The 25,114-nt window shown below is 43.7% G+C and overlaps 1 protein-coding gene across 1 annotated transcript in view; it reads left to right on the top strand.

Annotated features, from left to right (window-relative positions):
• Positions 1-17,673: 17,673 nt before the first annotated feature.
• Positions 17,674-25,114, top strand: part of LOC118855256 — a 230,946-nt gene continuing 223,505 nt past the window's right edge. Inside the window, exon 1 of the mRNA XM_036765368.1 lies at positions 17,674-17,936. Within this exon, the coding sequence (XP_036621263.1) occupies positions 17,898-17,936 (39 nt within the window). The 5' untranslated portion in view covers positions 17,674-17,897. The remainder of the gene's footprint in view (positions 17,937-25,114) is intronic.

The following is a 25,114-nucleotide window of genomic DNA, read 5'->3' as shown; positions in this document are numbered from 1 at the left end:
GATTTGGATGAAGATTCACTAAAGGAGACAGAGAAGGAAGAGTCAGATAGGTAGGAGAAAGATCAGGGGAGAGTGGTGTCCTGAAAGCCTAGAGAGGACAGAATATCAAGGAAGAGAGGGTGATTAACAGCATCACATGCACAGAGAGGTCAGGAAGGATGAGGATTGAGAAAAGGCCATTGGATTTGGCAACTAAGAGATCACTGGTACCCACAGATGCACTTTACCTGGGTCTGGTGATGAGCTCATCAGGGGTAGTTTGGTGCTCCCAGTGACAGCTTGGATAACTGTTCCCCATTAACCATTTTTTGTTTAGTCCTTTCCAGTCTAAAGACCATTCTCCTTGGCAGTGAAAGTAGAATCATCATTTATCATCCGTTACTAGTGTCCCATCCGCCCCAAATATTTCTTCCCCCTCTTATCAGTATTTAACTTTTTTTTTTTTTGGAAATTCTAACATGGAAAGTATTTTATCAAAACTTGCATTAGGGAGAAAAAAAATTAGAAAAAATTCCAACAGCATGGAAAGTATTTTGTCAAAACTAACATTAGAGAGAGAAAAATGAGACAACCTGGTGGAAAGTCATTTAGGGCCAAGAATATCTAGATAAAAATTTTGATCATCTCAGAAATACTATTTCCAACCTGAACCAAATCATTAGGTCCCTTGTTCACATATTTCTCAACGAAAATTAAAATAAGTTAATTTTTTTTGGTGGAGCAAGGAGAAGGTGGATTTTTTCCCTTTTGTTTAGTTGGTTTAGGACAGTGATATCAACTCAGAAAGGTGGAGGGGTACTGAACTGGGCAGGCCATATATTGACTTAGAAAACCACATTTTAACATTATCCATATATGTTCTACTGTATTTTATTTATTTTGTTAAATGATTTCCAGTTACATATAAATTTAGGAGTGTTGCCTGTCAGTATGTCCAAGTGGACACCTCTGGTTTAGGGGACTTTCCATGTGGAACCTGCCCCCCCCCCCCCCGCCCCCGCCACCCACTTCCCCAGTGCAGATCAACAGTTGCCTGGAACACTAGGAGATTTAAGTGACTTACTTGCTGGTGATCACCTATTTTTTTTACCCACGTTTCATTAAGACACCTATTTTTTTACCCATGTTTCATTAAGGACAAACCCATATCTTTCCTAGAATTTTGAAAACTGTACAGATTTGAAACGACTAAACTCCACAGTGTGGGCCTCTTCTTTCCTCATCTAGCCAATGAGGGGTTTGAGTGTGCTGATCTCTAAGGTTCCTTTGAGCTTAAAATCTTATGATCTTATGATATCGGGCGGGGAGAAGGAGTGAGAGTTTTGGGGGGAGGAATTTTGTTAGGCGTTGGGGAAAAAATACACTCAACAGGCTTATTTTAGAAAATCATTCTGGTGAGTGATAAAAAGAATAGCCACAGGATATTTAATAAGGTTTGGCCTTCTGGAAAAGCTTCAGAAACATCTATGAGCTGGTATTAAATGTGCTCTGATATTCTTCTATGTGACTCATGTGCCAGGCTAAATATAAATATGCAGGGGTTCTTCTGACTTGGGTCAGTGGGCCAATCCTTGCACCTGGGAAGAAGCTCAGGTTTTTTTTTTTCTTCCCCTACGTACGGTGATTGGTTCCTTTGCTACGAAGTCACCGGCTCTATTTTAGAGAACACAGAAAAGCATGCTAAGTCTGAGCCTGCGGAACAGTCTCAACTAAGAGAAAACTAGACTCCCCAAGGCCAAGTATCTTTAAGGAAAAATACAGTTCCTGAAAACAAAAGGCAGTTTTCAAGTATCGGGAAGCACAAGTGTTACATGGATGATTAGTTTTGGTTTTCTTGTTAACTGTTGTTGGGGAACAGGACCGGTTTTACAAGGGACAGAATGGACATGGTGAGTACCAGCAGGCCTCAACAGAGAGCTGTTGTCTTCTTGTTAAATGCTAATTTTTTTTTTTAACATTTTTGGTCATGTTCAGCGGTCAGCATAGGGTTGATTGCAGTGGGGTACTCAGCTGAATTTGGTGGCTAGTTGTCTGTGGAAGTGGATTGGACGTGTTCAGAGTGGCCAGGAAGAAAGACCAGCAGATAATTTAATTAATGTGACATCCTGCCATTGAATATTAAGTGAGATGAGGTTTGGAGCAATGCTTGGCATACCCCAACCCTTCTTCTCCCACCCCAGTCACATTGCTTGGGTCTTCTCCCTGAAAGAAAGCAAAATTGGTTGGAGACCTGACCTGATCTTCAAGTGATCTGATCACAGTATGCTTACTTTATGAAATGGGCCAGTTCTGAGAAAGTTGTGCTTAATTTGATTATTTCTTGCCCAAAGACAATCATCTGATTTATACTTTTATAAAGTGGCTCTTAATTTTGTGGCCCTGTTGGATTTGAAAAGCCAGAGGAGGGATTTGAACTCAGGTCTTTCCTGATTCTGAGTACCATGCCTTCCCATCTAAAATCCAAATCTCTGATCTAAAATTGGTGGTGTCATCTCAAGTGCTATCAGCAGGCATCCAAGTACCAAGCAAGGGTTTCCCTGATGTGCACAGATATGATCTTGGAAAGGACATGTCCTAGCTCAGAGACGGGGAATCTGTGGCCTTGAGGCCACATGTGGCCCTCTGGGTCCTCAAGTGCAGCCCTTTTGACTGAATCCAAACTTGACAGAACAAATCTCCTTAATAAAAGGATTTGTTCTGTAAAACATGGGCTCAGTCAAAAGGCCATACCCAAGGACCCGGAAGGCCACATGTGGCCTTGAGGCCGCAGGTTCCCCACCCCTGCTGTAGTTTTTGTTTCTGAAGATCTGGGTTCAAAGCTTGGTACTTCTTCCTTGTGTAACTTTGGGTAAGTAACTTGTCCAAGTCACTTGTGGATGGATTGAATTAAATCAGTGTTAATTCAAGTCAACAGGCATCTTTGAACATCTGCTAAACGTGTGGTAATCATGTTATGTCAATAAGCATTTCTTAAAACAGCTACTGTGGGCCAGACGCTGGGCCAGGCATGCGGGAGGATACAAGGACAATGAATGACGTGATCCCTATTCAACAAGAGCTTCAATTCTAAATATTAAATAAGTGAAACAGTAAAATCCAGTCTACCCAAAACAAATGTTGGTTGACAATTGTTTTGGTGGTGAAAGACAGAAGTGTCAAGCTCAAATAGAAACGTGTTCAGTCGTTCCAGTGCTGTCTGACTTTTCATGACACCATTTGGGGTTTTCTTGGAAGAGATACTGGAGTGGTTTGCCATTTCCTTCTCCAGTTCATTTGACAGATGAGGAAACAGAAACAATTAGGGCAAAGTGACTTGCCTAGGGTCACCCAGCTAGTGAGTGTCTGAGGCCAGATTTGAACTCAGGAAGGGGGGTCTTCCTGACTCGAGACCTGGTGCTCTGTGTACTATGGCACCCACTAGCTGCCTCCTCAAATAGAAATAATGGGCTACTAATCTGTACATCGCTTTGGGCCTCATATTGACAGAAAAATCCACGTTTGTATATTTCTTCTTTTATTATTAATAACATGAACACATTAAAATCATTTATTATTAAAATTCAAATTTTAATCTGCTTCAGCTATACTTGAGAATGTTATGGGCCTCATGCTGTCTGCATGTTTGACATCTCTAATGTGGGATACAAAGTCAAAACCAAATCATTTCCTGCCCTCCAAGAGCTTATGTTCTACTGGGAGAGGGGCCTTCAATAGGAGAGGGAACATAACACAGAAAAGGTGAAAATAACAAAGGGAATATGAGGCAAGGGAGAGCCCTGACGTGTGCGTGTGTGTGTTGGGTCAGGACTTGGGGGTAGGAGTGGGGATGGGGGGATCAGACAGGGCTTTCAGGTATGCTGTAACAGCTGAGCGAGTCTGAACAAAAACTTATGGGGATTCCAGGCGGCAGAGATGAAGTTGGGATTCCGTTCCCATCACAGAGGATAGCCCATGCTAAGTTGCAGAGACAAAAAATGTTCCATGTTCTAGAGACTACAAGATGTAGTCACTACCCTAAAGTATATATGTGCATTTGATTATAATTTATACTTAGGCAAAAGGAATACACATTGAAGCTTTTCTGAACATTACTTTTTTAAAAAAAGACTTTTTCTAGAGTTGATTATTTTTAGTTGTAATACACAGATGACAGGTTGAAAACAGTATTGTTGGCTTTCAGCGGGGGTGAGTGTAGGCTGGGGGTGGGTTGTCCTTCAGTGTTGATATCATCGGTTCTTGTCTTAGCACCCCCATCCCTCTGGTCTGCAGGGTTCATTACTTGGGTCTTATGTCTGACTCCTTACTCTTCCTTACCTCACATATCTAATCATTTGTCTTTCCCAAATTACCCCTTTCCTCTTCTGCACCCGCCACCTTAGTTCAGGCCCTCGTCACCTCTCTTAGATTATTACAGCTCCCTGCTAATTGGTCTGCCTTGCCCTAGTCCACTCTCCATATTGTTGCCAAAGTGATTTTCCTTAGGAGCAGATATGACTGTGCCACCCTCCTACTCTCTAAGTTCCAATTGGCTCCCGATTGCCTCTAGAGTCAATTAACCAGTCTCCGTGTTTAGCCTTTAGAGCCTTTCACAACTTGTCCACAAACAGTATTTCCAGCTCCGTTTTTTACGGAGGATATTCCATTTTCCACCTCTATTACTTTGCATTGACCATCTTCCATGTGGGGAGTGCACTCCTTCCTCCACTCTGCCTTATAAAATCCCTCTCCCTTCAAGACATAGGCCAAGTGCCACCTTCTTCATGGAGCCTTTCCTGGTCCTCCCCGGCCCTCCCCCATGTGCTTAATTATAATTTATTCTCTTTATAGTTAGATGCTATGTACTTGTAGCAATAAAGGGCCCAGCCCTCCCATTACCCTTGTCTATGTGTACTTATTATTTCCTCTTTTCTAGTTGTATTCCTTGTGCTTAGGACGATATTTTGTTCATAAGTCTTAAATGCTTTCCTCATTCAACATCCTTCCATTCATTCATTCCCCTTTAGACCTCCTTGTGAGTAGCCATTATTTCATTCTCTGTACTTGCTGTCTCCAGTGCCCAGCACACAGTAGGTGCCTAATAAATGCTTATTAATTGACTGATTCTTGCTCAACATCCTGATTGTCCAGAGGCAGGTTTATCTGAAAGCGTCTGTGATTTAATGTGTGAAGTCTTGGTTCGCATATGGATGTAGAAGTTCTTCCTGGGTTTTCTCAGGGGAAGGAAGAAGTCTGAAATATAATAGGAAGAAATAGTGAACGTTGACGGATGTAAAGACTAAAGAGATGGACACCCCCACTGATCTGAAATTAGAAGTTAAAACTATTTCAGGAGCAGACATGTAACAGGGTGTGGGGCAGTGGATCTTGAATCTCATTTAGGGGGAATCCTTTTCAAGAGCTTTGAACTGGAGGTGGGGAGGGGAGGGAGGTGAAAAGAGTACAGAAGGCCCACGGGAAAGCATCATTTAAAGGTATGAAACTAGACAGAGAAAAAGCATGATTCATTTCACATTTTTGTCTGTGTGGTTGCTCAGCTGTTGTTCAGTTCGTCACGTCCAACTCTTTGTGACCCTGTGGGCCATCCTGTCCATGGGGTTCTCTCGGCAAAGACACTGGAGCGGTTTGCCATTTCCTTGTCCAGCTCATTTTACAGATGAGGAAGCTGAGGCAAACAGGGTCACACAGCTAATAAATAACTGACTGAAGCCTGATTTGAACTCAGGAAGATGAGTCTTTGTGACTCCAGGCCAGCACTCTCCTCATTGTACCACCTAGCTGCCCTGTATAACGAACGTAAATGGAAGTTAATATGAAAAGGGAAGGCATTAGTTGCTGGAGGGTCAGGAAATGGCCTTCTGTGGAAGGTGGGATTTGTTAACTGAGTCTTGAAGGAAGCCAGCAATAGTTAAAGGTGAGGAGGGAGCTCCAAGCATGAGGAAGAGCCCCTGTAGAGGTAGAGATGGGAGATGGAGCATCCTCTGTGCGAGCACTAGTAAGACCAGTATAGCTGGATTGTGGAGTTCATGGAAGGGAGTAAGGTGTAAGAAGTCTAGAAAAATATGAAGGAGGCAATTTCAATGCCAGAGGACTTTTTATATTTGATTCTGGAGGTAGAAGGGAGTCAGTGGAATTTATTGACTAGGGGAGAGACACAGTCATTGTGCTGGCAGTTGAGTGGAGGGTGGGTTGAAGTGAGGAGAGACTTAAGGCAAGTAGACCAATTAGAAGGCCATTTAAATAACCCAGGCAAGAAGTAATGAAGACCTTAATTAGGGTAGTGGCTGTGTGAGGGAGAGGACACAATTGAGACAGTTATTGTATAGGTAGAAATAAGATTTGACAACAAATTTTATATGTAGGATTAGTGAGAGTGAGGAATTAAGGCTGACCTTGAAATGGGTTCCTGCACTTCCTAGTAATAGGGGAGTTCTAAAGAGTGGGGTTTTGGGAGAAAAAATACTGATTTGTATTTTAGACATGATATAATTTGAATTACCCTGGGACATCCAGATGATGTTTAAATTGGTGTTATGGAACCATAACTCAAGAGATTGCCCAGGGACGGAGGTAAAGATGGAAGGAGAGTTTCCACAGGGATGATAATTGAACCCATGAGAAATGATGTGACCACCAAGTGGCATAGGATAGAGGGGAAGAGAAAAATGACCAGGGACAGTCTGGGGAGATGGGTGTCCACTATCACTGATCATGACATAGACGAAGCACCGACAAAGGAGAATGAGAAGGAGAGGCCGGACGTGTAGGAGAGAACTGGAGGAGGATCATGGCCAGGAACACCTGGAGAGGAAAGATCCTCCAGGAGAATAGGCTGATGAACAGCATCACAGATTGCAGAGCGATCGAGAAGAATGAGGATTGGGGTGAAAAAGAACCCAAAGGATCTGGCCGTTAAGAGATTGGTGGTGATTTTGGAGACATTAGGTTCTGTTGAATGGGCCAGATTTCAGAGCATTTAAAAGAGAGTGATAGAAGAAGGAGAAAAAAACCAAACTATTCATTCCTTTATTAGCCTGACAGAATAGCCAATCAGAGCTTGGGGTTGAATTATATGGTGCTGGAAATAGCTGCATAATAATTATAGCTAGCATTTACGTAGTGCTTTAAGGAGTGCAAAATGATTTACAAATATTATCTCATTTTATCCTCAAAACAACCCTTGGAGATAGGTGCTGTTATTCCCCATTTAACATATGGGGAAACTGAGGCAGACAGAAGTTAAGTGACTTTTCCAGAGACACACAGGTAGTAAGTAACTGAGGCCGTATTTGAACTTGGCTTCTTGATTCCAGGTCTAGCGCTCGATCTCCTGCACCACGTAGCTGTCACGTGAGGATAAGGATTAACAACTTAAATCCTAGGAATATTTATTGAAGGATATATAGGACCAGGTGGAAATCACAGTCACAAGGTCCATTCCCAGCAATCCTGAAGGGGTAGCTCTTCATTAGAATGTAAGCCCTGAGATCAGGACTTGTTCCATTTCTGTTCCTTTGTCCCCACCCAATGCATGGAGCTTTATAATTTCTCATTAATTGGTTGACCCTGGGTCCCAGCTTCCTGCGCTCCTGGGGTATTCTGGGAACTCTGCTGTTATCAAATGCGTGTCAAGACACTGCCCTACTCACCTTTGTCAAGCAACTGTCTTTGAGTCTTACTGGGAAAGGCAGTATCAAAGAGTGCAGATCATTAGGTGCAGTGGTGATCGGTCAGTCTTCAAAAAACCCATGTTCTTGAACCTTGTACCCTTGTGGCTACTCTCTATTAGGCCTATGAGCAGTAAGTATCAATATTCCTAGGCCAGTGAGTAGAGGTGGGATCTTTTTCTTTTGGGCTCTGGAAAGCCCAATGGGCACATAAACCAACACATTTTGTGGTTACTAATGAACAGAATGTGAGTCCTACCTAAGAGAAATAATGTATGTCACACCACCCACCATCTGAAACAGATGTTCATGGATTACTTTAGCATTGGGCATGGGTTCCAGTAAGTCCATCTCAGCCTCAGTACGTGATTTACCTGTCCTGAGACGGCCTTAGAGCCATCTTTAAGGTGAAGCATCAATACTGGATCTTGGGGGGATGAAAGAAGGAGAGAGAGGCAGCATAGGCCTGTCTTAGAAGGGGAAGAGAATGGGAGCCAGGGGAGACTAGTTTCCAGGGAAGACTAGTTTCCAGGGAATACAAACTTAAGCCTGGGAGCAAAGCTTAAGATCTGCTGTTTGAACCCAACCTAATTTAGGATCATACATAGACAGGTGGAAGGGACCTGAGGAACCATCTAACCCCCTCATTTTATAAATGCACAGACTGAGGGCCAGAGTGGTGAGTTATTTTAATCAATCACGAAGCAATTGTTAATGTGTGTCAAGCATTGGGTTAAGTACCAGGGAAACCAAGACAGAAGTAAAACAGACCTTGCCCTCAGGAAGCTTACACTCTAATGGACAATGTTGACATATGTAAGTTTATAGGCAAAATGAGTGCAAGGTAGTTTTGGGAGGGAGGGCGGGCACTCCCATCTGAAGGAATTAGGAAAGGTTTCAATAGAAGGTGGAGTCTGAACTGTCTTGAAGGAAACCGAGTATTCCAGTGAGGAGGGAGAGCATTGCAGGTATTGGAGAGAGCCATTGCAAAAACATGGAGATGAGAGGTGGAATGATCTATGCTAGAAACAGAGAGTACACCATCATGACTGGTCCTTGTCCAAGGTCACACAGGTGATAAGTGAGCAGAGCTGGTATTTGAACCCAGGTTCTGTGACTTTACTAATAAAAATTACAAACGTTTACATAATGCTTTCCTTATCTTGTCTCATTTGGTTCTCACAACAACCCTGTGAGATAGGTGCTATCATTATCATCCCCATCTTACAAATGGGGAAACTGAGGCTGGGAAACTTTACCCGGGGTCAAACAGCTAGTAAGTATCTCAGACAGGCCTGTTGATAGTATGGTATGCCATTAGGAACGTTCAGCAAGCCCTCAGCCCCTTCCCCAAACCTGTAGTGGGAAGGTGCTGCCCCGCTGAAATCCCTGGGGCACTTGATGCTGCAGTGCCCCATATTTCCTATGTTGTCAGTGCTCTGAAATGCCACCAGCAGCTTTCAGGCATCCATGCTACAATACATTTAAAAATAACTTTGCAGAGTCAACTCCAGTGAGGCATCTTGGCCAACGTATTACTCATCGCAGGAGCAGCTGTCAAATTGTGAACTGGGCCTGCGTTATCCTGTTAGGAGAGTGTTGCAGGGTTGCTTTTGGTTGTGTCTAAATCTCACCCATCTCATAGATACCAGCTTGGCTCGATTTCAGGTCTGCTCGACGACAATCAAAGCAATTTCCTCCATTTCCACGTGTAACAAGTATGCTCTGGCTCGCTAACTCAGAACAAGGCCTTTCACATCAACCCTCAGGGTCATGCAGAGGAGCCTTTTTCTCCAATGCCATAGGCTTGAGCCCCCACCAGCGTTCCTCCCATTGTTAGGGCCAGTTACTAGTGTCCCATTTCCATTTAAACATTTGACATCAATTAGTTTTTATAAAGGGATATTTACTTCAAATGTATGGAAAGAACAAGCATCCCCCTGCCCCCGGCAAAACCTCCATAATCTGCTGTCACCTAGCAGCATCTTGGTCTGTGGGGGAGTATAGGCTCAAAATTTAGCTCACCTTTTACCTAGCATTGATTCCACCAAATTCAGACGTGATTACTGTTGGCTGACTCCTTCTACTGTAGGCTAGAATCCTGAAGGTCACTCCTGAAGATTGCTACTTGGAGCAATGATGCTTCATTGGCGTCAGAGCTCATCCTGGATTCCAACTTCCAGATTCTTGTGGTTCTCCCTCCTGACTGTTGAAACTCCCAAGGTCAGAGACTATATACTCCCTTCTCCTAGAATAGGAAAAAAAGAGAAAGGCTGAGGACAGAAGCCCATTTCTCAGGAACCATAGGGCCTCACAGGGGAAGAAAGCCCAGAGGCCTTTCCCTTTACAGCCTAGTCTCTCACCAGATGCTCTTGGAGAAGGAATCCCTAGATGAAGCCAAAGTGGTTAGAGCTGAATCAGGCCTTTAGGAGGATGCCAATGATTCTGGCTACACAGCCAACTGAACGAGGCTCCTCCCAACCATATGGCTAACTAACCAGAACCAACGATCAAATGTGTACACGTTTACAGTTGAAGAAGCTGAGGCTGAGCATGCTCCACAGTCTCTCCAAGACACATTTCTCTTGCAGTGAAAATAATGTTAGATTTGGAGTCCAAGGACCTGGGTTCGAATCCTTGATCTGCTATTTAGTAGCTGTGTGACTTTGAATGAGTTTCTTTTGTTTTCTGAGCCTCCGTCTCCTCATCTGTAAAATGAGGGGGCTGGAGTAGGTAACCTCTCCAATCCCTCCCAGATCTAAGTTTGGGATACAAATATAAAAGTCAGCTATTATTATTAGCCATTATTACTATTATGTTTATTATAATTTTATATTTATATATGATATGATTACATATATTTAAATTTTATTGTTATTACTAGCAGACTCAAAGTGCTTATAATTTACTAGGGGGATATAACATGTTCATAAAGAAGTACATACAAGAGATATATATATATATAATATATACACACATACATATATACATACATGTGTGTGTATACATGCTCATGCACGCGCGCACGCACGTGCACACACACATACACACATGCATGCACAGTGATTTCGGTGAATCTCTAACACTTGAGAGGCCTCTTAAAGGAGGTAGTACTTTACCTCAGAGGGAAGGCACTAAAAACAAAGGGCATTGGGAAAGGTGGGATACCTGTCAGAACATGAGATTTTAGTTGGGACTTAAAGAAAGCCAAGGACACTGGGGAGGTAGACATGAGGTGGGAGAGCATTCTAGACAGGGAGACAGCCAGAGAAAATGCCCTAGAGCTGAGAGATGGAGAGTCTTGCTTGTGGAATAACCAGGAGGCCAGCATCCCTGGCTTGAAAGGTTAATTGGGGATATAAGCAAGTAAGGGTCAGCTAGATGCATAGAGTGCTGGGTCTGGAGTCAGGAAGACCCACCTCCCTGAGTTCAAATCCGCCTCAGACACTTACTCACTGTGTGGCCCTGGGCAAGTCAGTTAACTGTGTGTACCTCAGTTTCCCCAGCTGTAAAGTGAGCTGGAGAAGGAAATGGCAAACTACTCCAGTATCTTTGTCAAGAAAACCCCAAATGGGGTCATGAAGTATTGTACACAACTGAACAACAAATAAATAAGATGTAGGAAGACTGGAAAGGGCGGCTAGGTGGCGCAGTGAATAGAGCTTGGCCCTGAAGTCAGGAGGACCTGAGTTCAAATTCAGACTCAGAAGCTTACTAGCTGTGTGACCCTGAGCAAGTCACTTAACCCTGATTGCCTCAGGGCCGGGGGGGGGGGGAAGATTGAAAAGGGAGGCAGGTGCAGAAGGACTTCAAGTATATGAGGAGAATAATGTGTAATCATCCTGGAATGCAACCTGATAAACCTTTATTAATCACCTACTACGTGGCAGGTACTGTGCCAAGCACTAGGGATATAATTAATAAAAAGACAGCCCCTGCCCTTAGGGAGCTTACGATCTAAAGGCTGCACAGAGATGGATCAGGAAGGGTTTAAATGCCGAACAGAGGAGTATATATTTCCTGCTAAGGGAGATGAGGAACCACTGAAGCTTCTTGAGCAGGAGAGATATGAATATGGTCAGATTTGCACTTTAGAAGCAGCTAGATGAGGCCTGGACTTGGAGTCAGGAAGGAAGGAAACAAGCATTCATTAAACACCTACTATATGCAAGGCACTTTACACAACTTATTTTATTTTATCCTCACAATAATCCTGTGACGTAGATGCTATGCTTATCCCTATTTTACAGATGGGGAAACTGAGGCAGAGGTTAAGCAACTTGGCCAGGGTCACACAGCTGACCTCTTTGCCACTTAGCTGCCTCAGAGAAGCTGAGACTCAGGAGTCTGTCTCGCTATCTATTATGCTTCACAAACCTTAAAGTGCTAGCCATCATTAGTACTGAGAGATGCCCTGGTACGATAGAGAGTTTCACAGTCACAGGACCTAGGCTGAATCCCAGGCTGGCCACTTAACTACCTGCTTGAATTTAAGTAAGACACTTCACTCCTCTGTGCCTCAGCTTCATCACCTGTAAAAAATGAGGTGAAATGGTTCACCTCCCAGGTCTCTTCCTTTTCCCTTTTATTTTATTTTTATGAGGGGGGAAGGCAGGGCAATTGAGGTTAATTTGTCCAAGGTCTCACAGCTAGTAAGTGTGTCAAGTGTCTGAGGTCAGATTTGAACTCAGGTCCTCCTGACTCCAGGGTCTGTGCTCTACTCACTGCACCATCTAGCTGCCCCATCTAGCTGCCCCTTTTCCTTCTCTAAGGCTGTGACCTTACCAGGTGCATCAGCCTGTTTTCTCTTCCATAAAGTCTGATGAAGGACACCACCTCTCTCTCTGGAATGTTTCAGGGTTCAAATGAGTTCATGTCTGTAAAATGCTTGAGCTGTCGTTATTATCGTAGAATCACAAACACACAGACTGAGAGCTGAAAGGGACTTTAGAAGCTTTATTGTCAAACCACATCATCTTACGAATGAGGAGAGCAAGTCTCACAGAAGTTAAATCAAAGAATCATAGCATCGTGTATCTGAAGCTGGAAGGGACCTAGGAGGCCCTTCCTCTAATATAGGAGGAAACTGAGTCCCAGAAAGATTCAGGGTTTTGCCCAATTTCACACAGGTAGCGACAGAATTTGAACCCATGTCCCCTGACTCCAAAACCAGACCTCTTGTATAGGATTCTTGCAGAGGCAGAGGTCTGACTGGATAGCCTTTGAAGTCCCTTTCACGTCCGACATTCTGGGATTCTTACGGTTCTAAAAGACAGGGAGGGTCCCAAATCTGGCTCAAGAGGAAGCCGACGGATTTGGATTGGACAGAAAAGGCACTCCATGAGCCTATTTCAGTACACGAACTCAGCTTGTAACACCGTGGTGGCCCTATTTTCCCCAACTTGGTTTCAGAAGACTCATGAGAGTTGTTCTTGCTTCTCCAGATGGGTTGGAGGAATGAATAGTTTCCTGATTTGACACATCCTCAGGCAGTTTTCCTCAAAAATGCCTCTGACTATGAGCAGGGCTGGAGAGTTTCATCGGTGGAAATCCAGGACTAATAATGACTGAAGAGTTCTGATTCTAACTAGCTGGCAGGAGCCTCTCATTCCCGAGGCACAGACAGGTGTCACACAGATCATTCGTTATTATTATTAACCACAATAATAGTATTTGTTTAGCATTTTAAAGTTTTCAAAGTGCTTTACATATGTTGTCTCATTTGGTCCAAGAAACCCATGAGATAAGAGCTATTATCCCCATTTTCTAGACAAGGTGACTGAGGCTGAGAGAAGTTAAGCGACTTGCCCAGAATCACACAAATTAATTATAATAATGACAACAGTAATAGCTAGCATGTATATAACACTTTAAGGTTTGCGAAGCACTTTGTCTATGTTATCTCATTTCATCCTCCTCCTCCCAACAACCCTGGGAGGCAGGTGCTGTTATTATCCCCACTTTACATTTGAGGAAACTGAGGCAGACAGAGGTTAAGTGACTTGCCCAGGGTCACAAAGCTGGTAAGTATCTGGAGGCAAGATTTGAACCCTGAGTCTGAGTCCAGTGCCCTATCCGCTATGACAGGCTGCCTCATTAATGAAACAAAGTCTTTTCTCAAGTGTCCCCCTCCCCACTTAGTCTTCTTTTCTCCAGGCCAATAAATCAATCAATCAGCAGGCATTCATTAAATCCTTACTATGTGCCAGACATTGTGTTGAGCATCGAGGATACAAAGAAAGGCAGAACAGGCAGGTTTTTTTTTCAACTTGTCCTCATGTGGCAAAGTCTCTGATCCTTTTACCATCCTTCTCGCTCTCTTCTGCTTGTGTCTGTCTTTCCTAAAGTGTGGAACCCAGAATTAAATGCAATATGCTACATGTCGTCTGCGTGAAGTACACCATGCATGTATGGTAAAACTTGTTTTGGGCACCGTGCTGCTTTTAATGCAGTGTAGGGTAATATCTAGGCAGCTAGGTGGCTCAGTGGATAGAGCACTGGTCCTGGATTCAGGAAGACCTGAGTAAAATCTGGCCTCAGACACTCACTAGCTGTATGACCCTGGGCAAGTCACTTAACCTCTGTTTGCTTTAATCCAATGGAGAAGGAAATGGTAAACCATTTCAGTATATTTTGGGGGCAGCTAGATGGCTCAGACGACCCAAGTTCAAATCCAGCCTCAGACACTTACTAGCTGGGTGACCCTGGGCAATTCGCTTAACCCTGATTGCCTCAGTTTCCTCATCTGTAAAATTGGCTGGAGAAAGACATGGCAAACCATTCCAGTCTCTTTGCCAAGAAAACCCTAATGGGGTCACAAAGAGTCAGACACGTCTAAATAACAATAAGAAAAAATAGCATTTGTTTTGGGCTGCCATGTCACACTTTTGTCTTATGTTAAGTGCGTAATACACAAACCAGGCCCCCTCCCCACCGTGTTGTCAGAGTTTTTAAATTAATTTTTTATTGATATCTTTTGTTCTTAATCACCTACATTTATTAACGCATGCCTCCTCTCACCTTCCAGAGAGCAATCCCTTACAACAGAGAATAAAAAGCACGGGAAAACAATTCAGCAAAACTAACCACCATATGGGAAAAAGTCCGACGTTATCTGTAGTATTCCATACCCATAGGCACCCACCTCAGTGAATAAGGAAGGGACATGCCTTCTTATAACTGTCCTTTGGGGACAAGCTTGTGTGTCATAATTTTGCAGCATTCAGACTCCATTATTTTGTGGTTGTTCTTTCTACTTAACATTGCTGTAAATTTTGAGCATATTGCTATAGTTGTCGAGTATATTGTTTTTTTTCCTGGTTATGTTTGTGTTTTAACAATCCAGCTAGCAGCTTCTGTGGGGGTGTAAGATCCACCCACAGCCAGCACCCAGAAAGCTGCAAGCACACTGGGAAAGCACAGGTTCTTTTGATCTGCCTTAATAAGGAAAGCAAGGTGAAGGGGTTGGCAAGCTTACTTTAATTCAGCATACAGACAGCATTCAGTTAGTTCAGGGGAAAAAGCCAGCACCCTGAACTTCAGAATAAATACAAACAAATTACAAGCATCAACAGACAGACCAAATACAGATTCATTCACTTACTTCAGGGGAAGAGACCGGCACCCTGAACTTCAGAACAAGATACAAATAAATTACAAACATCAACAGACAGACCCAATACAATTCATACTTACCAACATCTAGGTTCAGCCCGGGAGCTCGGAATAAGGGCTGGCCCAGAGTCACGCTTGTCATCACTGCTGTTTCAAAGAGCTCCAACAGAAAAGGATCTTCAAGCTGTCTTCTCTCCTCTTACAGAGTTTTTGACATCATCAAGTGTTGTCTGAAGGACCAGAGCCCAGGCTCTGGTGATTGGTTCTTGAGTTGGCCCCTCCCCTTAGGACCCTGGGAGGTTCACATCCACGTAGATTAGGTTAACACCCAATAAGGCATGGCTCTGGAGTTAACACCTCCCTTTAGCCAGCCCCATCTTGGGCCCCACCCCAGTCTCCAATCTGCACCCACATAGGTTCCACACCTAATAGGGCTCTGGGCCAGGGGCCCAGCACCCAGCAAGGCTCAATGAAATACACTGAGCTACTCAAAGAAAACAAAGGCTATTTTGCTTACCAACACAGTTTGCTTTGCATTGCATCAGTTCATTAGTCTTCTTATGCTTCTCTGTCTTCATCATATTCAGTGTTTCTCCCAGCAGGGAATTATTCCATTATGTTCACACACCACAACTTGCTTAATCAATGGGTAACTACCTTGTTTCCATGTCCTTACTCTCACAAAAGTGTTCCTATAAATATTTTGGTGTGTATGGTTCCTTTCTTTTTGTCATTGACATCTAGCAATGGGACCCCTGGACGTAAGAGCACTGGTTGAAGGAAGTGCGATGCTTAGCTTGAAAAAGAGAACACTCAGGGGAAATGACAGTTGTCTTTGAGTTTTGAGTGGCTGTTACTTAGAAGAAGGATCAGATTTATTTTTTCTATTGGGTCCCAAGGAGCATAGAACTGGGAGAAATTCAAAGAGGCCGATGTAAGCTTGATGTCGGGAATTTCCCAATAACAGGAGCTAGCCCGAAGCAAAGCAGGCTGCCTCCGGAGTCAGTGGGTTCCAGTTTACTGGAAGTGAAGGCTGGATGATGATTCTTCTAGGGGAGACTGGTTATGGTTTGGACTCAGTAGACTGAATGGCTTTCATACAGTAAACAGAACATTGCCTTTGAAGGTAGAGAACCAGGGTCGGAATCCCAGCTCTGCTACCTCACTCCCTGTGTGACCTTGGGCAAATCATTAACCTCTCTGCTCCTCATCTGTAACAGGAGGAAGATTAGACTAAATAGCCTTGAAGGCTCCTTCCAGCCCACTCTCCATTTTTCTAACTTGGACAGGGATGAAAATGGACTCAGATTCAAATTGATCACTGAATATTTATGTAGCATCTACTATGTGACAGACGCTGTCAAGTGCTAGGAATGCAACCCCCGCCCCCCCTCCCCCAAATGAAATGGTCACTGCTCTTAAGGAGTTTACATTCTGTTGGAGGATGCAGCATGTACATGGAGAGAGACAGCAGGGTGAAGTGGGAGTCAGAAGATTTGGGTTCAAATTCTACCTTTGATGCTTACCTGTGTGACCCACTCAACCACCTTGTGCCTCAGTTTCCTTATCTGCAGTTGAATTAGAGGTCTTTTCCACCTCTAGCTCTATGACTCTATGATTTCTTATATAAATATATAAAGAATAACTACAAGGTAGTTAGGGACGGAAGGCATTAGCAGCTGGGCAATCAGGAAAGGCATGACACATTTCTCTGAATGGCTTGGGGGGAGGGAATTCATTGCCTAGATGGGCACTGGCAAACAGATCTCCTCTGCTGTGGAGTCTAATGGGTAATCTTCAGATACCAGCTTCTCCCACCCGTGTGGATGTGGGCAGAATCATGCGCTCTCCAAGAAAACTCCTGTCCTATACCTGACATTTCTCCTGCCCCTAGGAGCTCCATTGACTCCCCCACTGGGCTGACTCTTAGCACTCTCAGGGCATCTGGACCCCCCCCAGGGAAGCTGGGCATTCTGTAGCTGGGGATGCTGGAGGGGGAGATTGGAATTCCTGGTGGCACTCCTGTGGGTGAGAGACTTGTGTGTTTTTCCATTTGTCAATGAGAGCCAGAGGGATAATTTTCCCCCATTCTGCCTGAGACATCGCTGCTGTTCAGCAGGAGGCTATGGAAACAGAGCATCTCGTTCTTTCTGAGTAGCATTGCCTCCGTAGGACTTCGGATGGGCCAGATCATTTGGCTTGTGGACCCAAGGGGATCTCTCGAAGGCTGGTCACTGTTCTTCTGTTCAAGGATATCGGAGCATCCAAAGAAACCCAGAAGAGGGGAGTGTGTGTGTGTGTGTGTGTGTGTGTGTGTGTGTGTGTGTGCACGCACGTGTATGTGTGTGTGTGGTGGGGGAAAGAGGAGGGAGGCACCAGGAGCCAGGCTCCCAGCAAAACAGACCATGGAGTTTCTATCCTTATGCAGTTTCGGGCATCTCTGAAGGAACTTGGGTTCTGAGAAAGCAAGTTTTCTAAAAGCAAGGTGACCCTGAGACTTTTTGGACTTACGGTTCCCAAAGGAAGGACTGGAGGGCTGGCTTCTGGAAACTGTGATTGGAGCAAGGGGAAACTCAGTGATCTTGTCCAGGCAGCTGCTCTTTGACCCTTGACCTCTGAATGGGGCAGGGCCCCTGGTGTTCAAGGCAGAAAAAGAAGGTAGGTGACCCAGAGATGCTCCCTCCCTGTTGGGTGCTTCAATAGGCTTGTCCAGATCTGAGGCCATGTGACTAGAAGTCAAAGTAAAACAGTATTGATCAGATGTCTGAAACATTAAGTTTGGCTCTGTGGGGATCTTGGATTTTAGTTACCTGATTACTATTATCATAGGATTTCAAGAATCCTCATGAAACAAAACTCTTAATTACCTACCTGTGTATACTGAGGGAAGGCACTAGATGGGATGCATGGTGTGGTAGATAAGAATGCTGAGCTTGGGGAAGGGAAGACCTGAGTTCAAATTCTGTTTCTGACCCTTATTATTTCTGCGATCTTGGGAAGGACATCTAAACTCTCAGAGCATCCTTCTGCTGATCTATAAAATGAGGGGGTCAGACTGGATGACCTCTAAGGTCTTGTCTAGGTCTATGGACTTGGACAACCTCACTTTGTGATGTATTTGTGGGTATGTTGGAGAAATTCTGGGTATATTGGAGAAATTGTGATGCATTTGTGGGCATGTTGAAGAAATTGCTTCCCCTTCCAGGACCTCAGGGTGCTTACTCAGAGAGGAAATCCTGGGTTCAGGGCCCCCCTCTGACAGTCTCAAACTATGGAACCATAGGTAAATCACTTAACCTCCCAGTGTCTCTGTTTTCTGAGATCCAAAATGGAGATAACTTTGCCTGGAGTGCCCAAGAGTAATTTGAGGAGATAACTGATGTAAAAGATGCTAAAAAAATCGGACATAACTATTATATTTCAGTAGGGACTGTTTTTCTTTTTCTATTTTTTTTTTTGTGTCTTGAGCATCTATCATGATGCCTCGAACATAGTGGGTGCTTAATTAGTACTTGTTGAAATAAATTTAACCTGTAAAATGAGGCAGTAAAACTATATATATTATATAAAGTGTCTTCTAGTTCTAAAATCAAACAACCTTCATCCATTTATTTGTTCATGGAGTCAAAGGAGTTAAGTTGAAAATGAAAATAGATATCTTCTAATCCCACACTTTCATCTCATTTATTTATTTTTATTCATCCATTTATTTGTTTACTTATCTATCTTTATTCATTCATTTATCTATTTAATAATTTATTTATCTATTTATTCATCCGTGCATTCATTCATTCATTTATTCATCCATCCATTTATCCATCCATCCATCCATTCATTTATTCATCCATGCATTCGTTCATTCATTCATTCATTTATTTTATTTTTGTTCATACCTGTGGCTTCATTAATGCAGGAAACTTTCCATACTGATTATCCCCTAGCCTGCAGCTGCTGGTTTTATGGAGTTGCTTCAGGGGCTTGCCCAATATCATTCTATCAGAATGATCAGAAATGGAACTTGAACCCGCATCATCCAGACTTTGAGGCTGGTTCTCTATTCACTAATAAACACCATCCTGACCCTTAGGCTTTCATCTTATCTGTAAGATCTTACAGAGGAGGAAATAAGCCTTGACGGGCTAAGGGACTTGGCCATGGCCCTACAGCTAGGGAGCCTCAGAGGGAGGATTTGAATTCAGGATCTTCCCCACTCTGCTCTAGCCACACTGCCACTATTGGTGGCAAGGGTTAGTGGGATAATCATGGAATGAAAAGGACCCTTTTAGAGAGGCAGATACACATCCAGTCAACGTGCCTTGTTTTGCATTATGCAGAAACAGCAGCAACTGTAAAATCCTTATCTTGCCACCAAAGTCCTTGGAAATAGCGAATGGTTCAACATCAGGAATGAATCTGGAGATAGTGGAGATGACACTGAGAAAGGTACATTACCATACCATTTGGTGCTGCACCATGAGACCTTTTCCTCTGACTTGTGGCTGGACCCTCTTATAGATGCTGCCTCCCCCATCAGAATGTGAGCACCTTAAGAGCAGGGACTAATTTCCCTATTTGTGTTCCTAGCACTTGTAAAAAGCACTTAATCCAGGGCCTGGTATATAAGAGGTGAGAAATACACACACACACACACACACACACACGCACACACACACACGTGCACACACACTTATTCCCTTCCCCTTCCCTTCTAAGGTCCCTTATATCTTCAATTCAGAATCACAGAATTTAATAATAATAGCATTTATATAGCACTTTGAAATCTGTAAAACACTTTACAAATAGGGGAAGGAAGAGGAATAAGCATTTGCAGAACACCTACTATGTGTCAGGCAGCTAGGTGGCACAGTGGATGGAGCACCGAGCCTTGGAGTCAGGAAGACCTGAGTTCAAATCCGGCCTCAGACACTTCCTAGTTATATGACCCTGGGCAAGTCACTTAACCCTGTTTGTCTCAGTTTCCCCATCTGCAAAGTGAGCTGAAGAAGGAAATGGCAAACCACTGCAGTGTCTCTGCCAAGAAAATCCCAAATGGTGTCATGAAGAGACTGGCATAGGAGAATAGTAACAATAGCGAAAATGTGCCAAGTGCTTCTTTACAAATATCATCTCATTTGAACTTCATGACAACCCTGCGAAGCAGGTCATGTTATTATCCCCATTTTACAGTTGAGTAAACTGAGGCAGAGGTTAATCGGAAGTTTCTGGGGCTAGATTTGAACTCAGGTCTTCCTGACTCCAGGTCCAACATTCTATCTTCTGCCCATATAATCTCATTTTATCCTCAAAACAACTTTGGGATCTGGGTGCTATTATTTTACAGGTGGGCAAATTGAGGCAGACAGAGGTTAAGTGACTGGTCCAGGGTGACACAGCTAGGACATGACTGGGACTGGATTTGAACTCAGGTTTTCCTGGCTCCAGGTCCAGGACTCTTACCACTGTGGCACTGTGCCTGCCTCTCACTTTGAGGGCTGGAAGAGAGCTGGAGTGAAGACGCCATCATTTCATGCTCCTGGTGTTTTAGCTTCAAGGACTCCTTGGGCGCTTCTTTCTGAGTAGGACGTCCACACTGCCTGTCGTAGGAGATCTGAAGCAACAACCAGCTTCCTCCTAAGGGCTATGACTCACGCTTCATGCCATAGCATCCTCTTCGATGGTCAGAGTATTTGACTTTGGCAGATGGGATTTGAAAGGCTGACTATGAGTGGTTTATTTTGGGCGCCCATTTACTGAAGTGGTAACGATAACTCTAAATATGTTTTCCCTACAGGAAAAGAAGTCACCATGGAGGTTTGCTGCTCCATGTGATGGTGACGACCATAGAATTAGAATCTGAGTTAGGAAATCTGACTTTGTGCTCTGCTTCTTTCTCTTCTCATCTGTGTGACTTTGGATAAGTCACTTCACTTATCTGGGTCTCGGTTTTATCTGTTAAAAAAGCCAACAACAACAACAAAGAGGAAGCTAGGTGGTGCCGTAGATAGAATGCCAGGCCTGGAGTCAGGAAGATCTGAGTTCAAATCCAGCCTCAGATACTTATTAGCTGTGTGACCCTGGGCAAGTCACTTACCCCTGTTTGCCTCAGTTTCCTCATCTTTAAAATGAACCGAAGAAGAAATAGCAAACCACTCCAGTCTCTTTGCCAAGAAAACCCCAAATGGGGCCATGTAGAGTCAGAAACAACCGAACAACAACCACCACGGTGTAGTGAGTAAAGATCTCATTCCAGCTCTAAATTGTGGGATAACTCCTTTGATAATCAGGATGGATTTATTAGTTACTCTTTAAGCCCTTGAAGAGGCCTAACTAGGAATATTGTTTTAATCTGGGTCAAAAGCAGTTGTTGTGTATATGGGGGCAGTGATGGCACTTTGGACAACCTGGAGGTACGGAGTACTGTAATAGCATAGGGCACCGTCTGACCATTTTATCTCATTTCGTACCGAGAGAAACAATTTTTTTCCTTCATCCTCTATCCTTCATGGGTCCCAAACCCCAATCCTTTTCCCTCTGCCAGTGCCTATCTTCTCATCCACTCCTCGAAGGGATGAACACTGGTAGAAGACTGATATCATATGTGGTCATCAGTCTTGAGAATGGCGGAGAGGAAGCAGGCCCCACGAGATGTTGGTTCCCTGGAGAAAAAAACTTAACTACCCTGCCCTACTTACAGTCACGAACCCAGTTTAAATCAGAGTAAGCTCCATTTAGGACATGGGTTTTTTTTTGTGTTTCATTAGATCTGGGGTCTTTCTTTAATAGGTGCGGAAGATGTGGCCATGGCTAGTGGAGAGAGGAAGGAGAACCGTACCAGTGTAGGTCCAGTCTTGGCATACAACCTTGTACTCATCTCCCCTGAGAAAAGCAAGCACAAGAAAACAAGCAAAAGACTCCAGAGGGTTCCCTGGCTTCCCAGGCATGAATTAGCAAACAATCAGTCCTTGGTGAGATCGATAATTGCCACTTGACTGGATGCCTCTCCCAGAGATCCAGGAAATGGGTGTTTGGAAGATAGGACCTCAATGCACCATGGTTGCGGTCAATGGGCCCATCCTCTGGGTGGTTAATTGATACCACAAGGTCACACTTAGATTGCTGGGAACCACTCTCAATTTCATTTAAAAGTCATCCATTTATTCATTTTAAGTGACTGGAAACTTTCTTTTGTAATCGGGGGCAATTAGCGAACAAGAAATCAATCTAGTCCTTGATATCTTACTGAATTCTGGGGCCATCCTAGCATGTCGGTCACTGTCCACATAGGGTAAAAGATTTTCTTTCATTCATTTTGGGGGAAAGACTGGATGAAGATTTGGCAAGTATGTTGGGAAGGGGGATTCTCGTTCAGGGTACCCACTGGAGTAGATGGCCACCAAGGTCCTTCCCAAGTCTAAAATTCTGCCTGATTCTGCTCGGCAGAGACTGTCTACACTTGTCACCTGGGTAGGATTGCAAGGGAGGAACATGAAGTAACATAAAAGGCAGAAGAAGATAGTTCTAGATTAAGACAGAGGGTTCTAGATTAAGAAGAGGGCAGTCAGGGAAAGAAAAGAAAGAGCTGGGTATTAGATAATTCAATCCTATGGATTATGGAGCACATTTGAGTAGATCTGAAACACCAGCTAGATTGCAAAAACAATGATCAAAAAGTTAGGACCAAATTTTAAATATTAAAGGGAAAAATGGATGAAGAGAAAGGGTAGTAAGCTGAAGAGAAAAAAGAAGTGATTATATTTACTTTTAATGTGTTATTGATGACCCATGCTTTTACAAAAAAAATTGTGGTCATTTCTAGGTATATCCTGACACCCCACCTTCCTACCCTCTCCTTCCCCAGAAGTAAACCTTCTCTGTAACCAAGAAAAATAGTGAAGCAAAACCAATTGATTATGATGCCTAGGAGCAGCAAGATGGTACAGCGGATAGCGTGCTGGGCCTGGAATCAAGAAAACTCGAGTTCAAATCCAGCCTCAGATAATTACTAGCTCTGTGATCCTGGGCAGGTCACTTAGCCTGTCTGCCTCAGTTTCCTTATCTGTAAGATTGGAATATTAATAGCAGCTACTTCCCAGGGCTGTTGTCAGTGGGATCAAATGAGATAATATTTGTAAAGTGCTTAGCACAGCACGGGCATACAGTAAGTGCTTAATACTTGTTTCCTTCTTTCCTATGATAATGTTTATAACATTCTGCCTGAGTGGTCTCCCTACCTCTCTTCTGAAAGGAGAGAAATGTGTTTCATTATCTGCTGCTTACTGTCTATGTGACTTTAGGCAAGACACCTTGGTTTCTCATTTCTGTCTTCTTTGTTTCTCATTTTCTCTCATTTTTTTAACCTCTCTCTCCCTCTCTCTTTAACTGTTTCTCTGTCTTGGTCTCTCCCATCTTCCTGCTCTCCGACTCTAGCTTTCTGTTTCGTTTCTTCCTCATCTTTCTTTTGTCTCTTTTCCCCTTGTCTCCCCATCTCTATCTTTGTCTCTCTTCATCTCTCCTCCCTCTCCCCCTGGCCTCTCCTCCCCTTCTCTTCCTCTAGCTTTCTCTGCTTCTCTTTCTCTCTTTCTACTCCTTTTCCCTTGGGCTCCTTTGCCCTTCTCTCCCCTTCTCTGTCTCTGTCTTTCTGTCTCTCCTGTCTCCTCCTTACCCCCTCTCTCCGTCTCTTTCTCTATCTTTCTCTGTGTTTCTTTTTCTCTCTCCCCTGGCTTCTTTTCCCCTCGTCTCCCGCTCTATCTCCCCTATCTCCTCCTCACCTCCACTTTCTCTCTCGGTCTCTAGCTTTCTCTGCTTCTCTTTTCATTTCTCTCTTTCTACTCCTCCTCCTCCCTTGGGCTCCTTTCCCCTTCTCTCCCCCTCTCTGTCTCTGTCTTTCTGTCTCTTCTATCTCTTCCTTACCTCTTCTTTCCCTCTCTTTCTCTATCTTTCTCTGTCTCTCTTTTTCTCTCTCCCCTGGCCTCTTTTCCCCTTGTTTCACCCTCTATCTCCTTTATCTCCTCCACACTTCCTCTTTCTCTCTCTGTCTCTAGCTTTATCTAACTCTTTTTCTCTCCCTATCTCTCTTTGATTTCCTCTCCCCTTCTCTCCTTCTCTCTCCCTCCCTCCCTATTCCTCTGTTTCTCTCTCTCTTTTCTCTATCCTTCCCTTCATTCTCTTTCCCCTTCTTTTCTCCTCTGTCTTCCCCCCCCCAACCCCATCTCTTTCCATCTTTCTCTCTTTTCCTGGAAAGGAAAAAATAAGTCCTCTTTTCCATGCTACCTCCATTAATTCAATAGAAGAAGTATTTATTAAACCCCTGCTATGTGCAAATAAAAATTAAAATAACCTACACTGATGTAGTGCTTTAAAGTTTACTGAGCCTCACATATCCAGACATATAACATGCACATATGTATGTATACACATACACACACTATATATATATATATATATGAACATATATGTATATATATGTATGTATGTGCACACAGACACAACCTTCTTATTTGAGCCAAGTGGGGCATAAGTCAAATGACCTTTCCAGGGTTTCATGACCAGCCAGTGCTTGATGTGGGATTTTAACACAGGTTGTCCTGAGCCCAAAGCCAGTCCTCTGTGGGGCTCACAATCGAAATCTGGTGGGAGGAGAGTAGAGGGAGGTGTATTTACAACTAGCCATAAGGTAGGGCTATGAAGGAGAGGGAGATCAGGCAACAGCGAGGGGCCCGGCCAAGTGCTGCCAGAAACTTGAGAAGAGAACCCTGTTGGCTACAGAGGTGGCGACACCTGTTTGTTTCTAGGCTCAAATACAAACTGACTCTCTGATATTTAAAGCACTTTATACC

This window comes from Trichosurus vulpecula, chromosome 1 (assembly GCF_011100635.1).
Source record: "Trichosurus vulpecula isolate mTriVul1 chromosome 1, mTriVul1.pri, whole genome shotgun sequence".
In the NCBI taxonomy this organism is placed as follows: domain Eukaryota; kingdom Metazoa; phylum Chordata; class Mammalia; order Diprotodontia; family Phalangeridae; genus Trichosurus; species Trichosurus vulpecula.
Note: the sequence above shows the minus strand (reverse complement) of the source record. Positions and strands in the feature narration are given on the sequence as shown.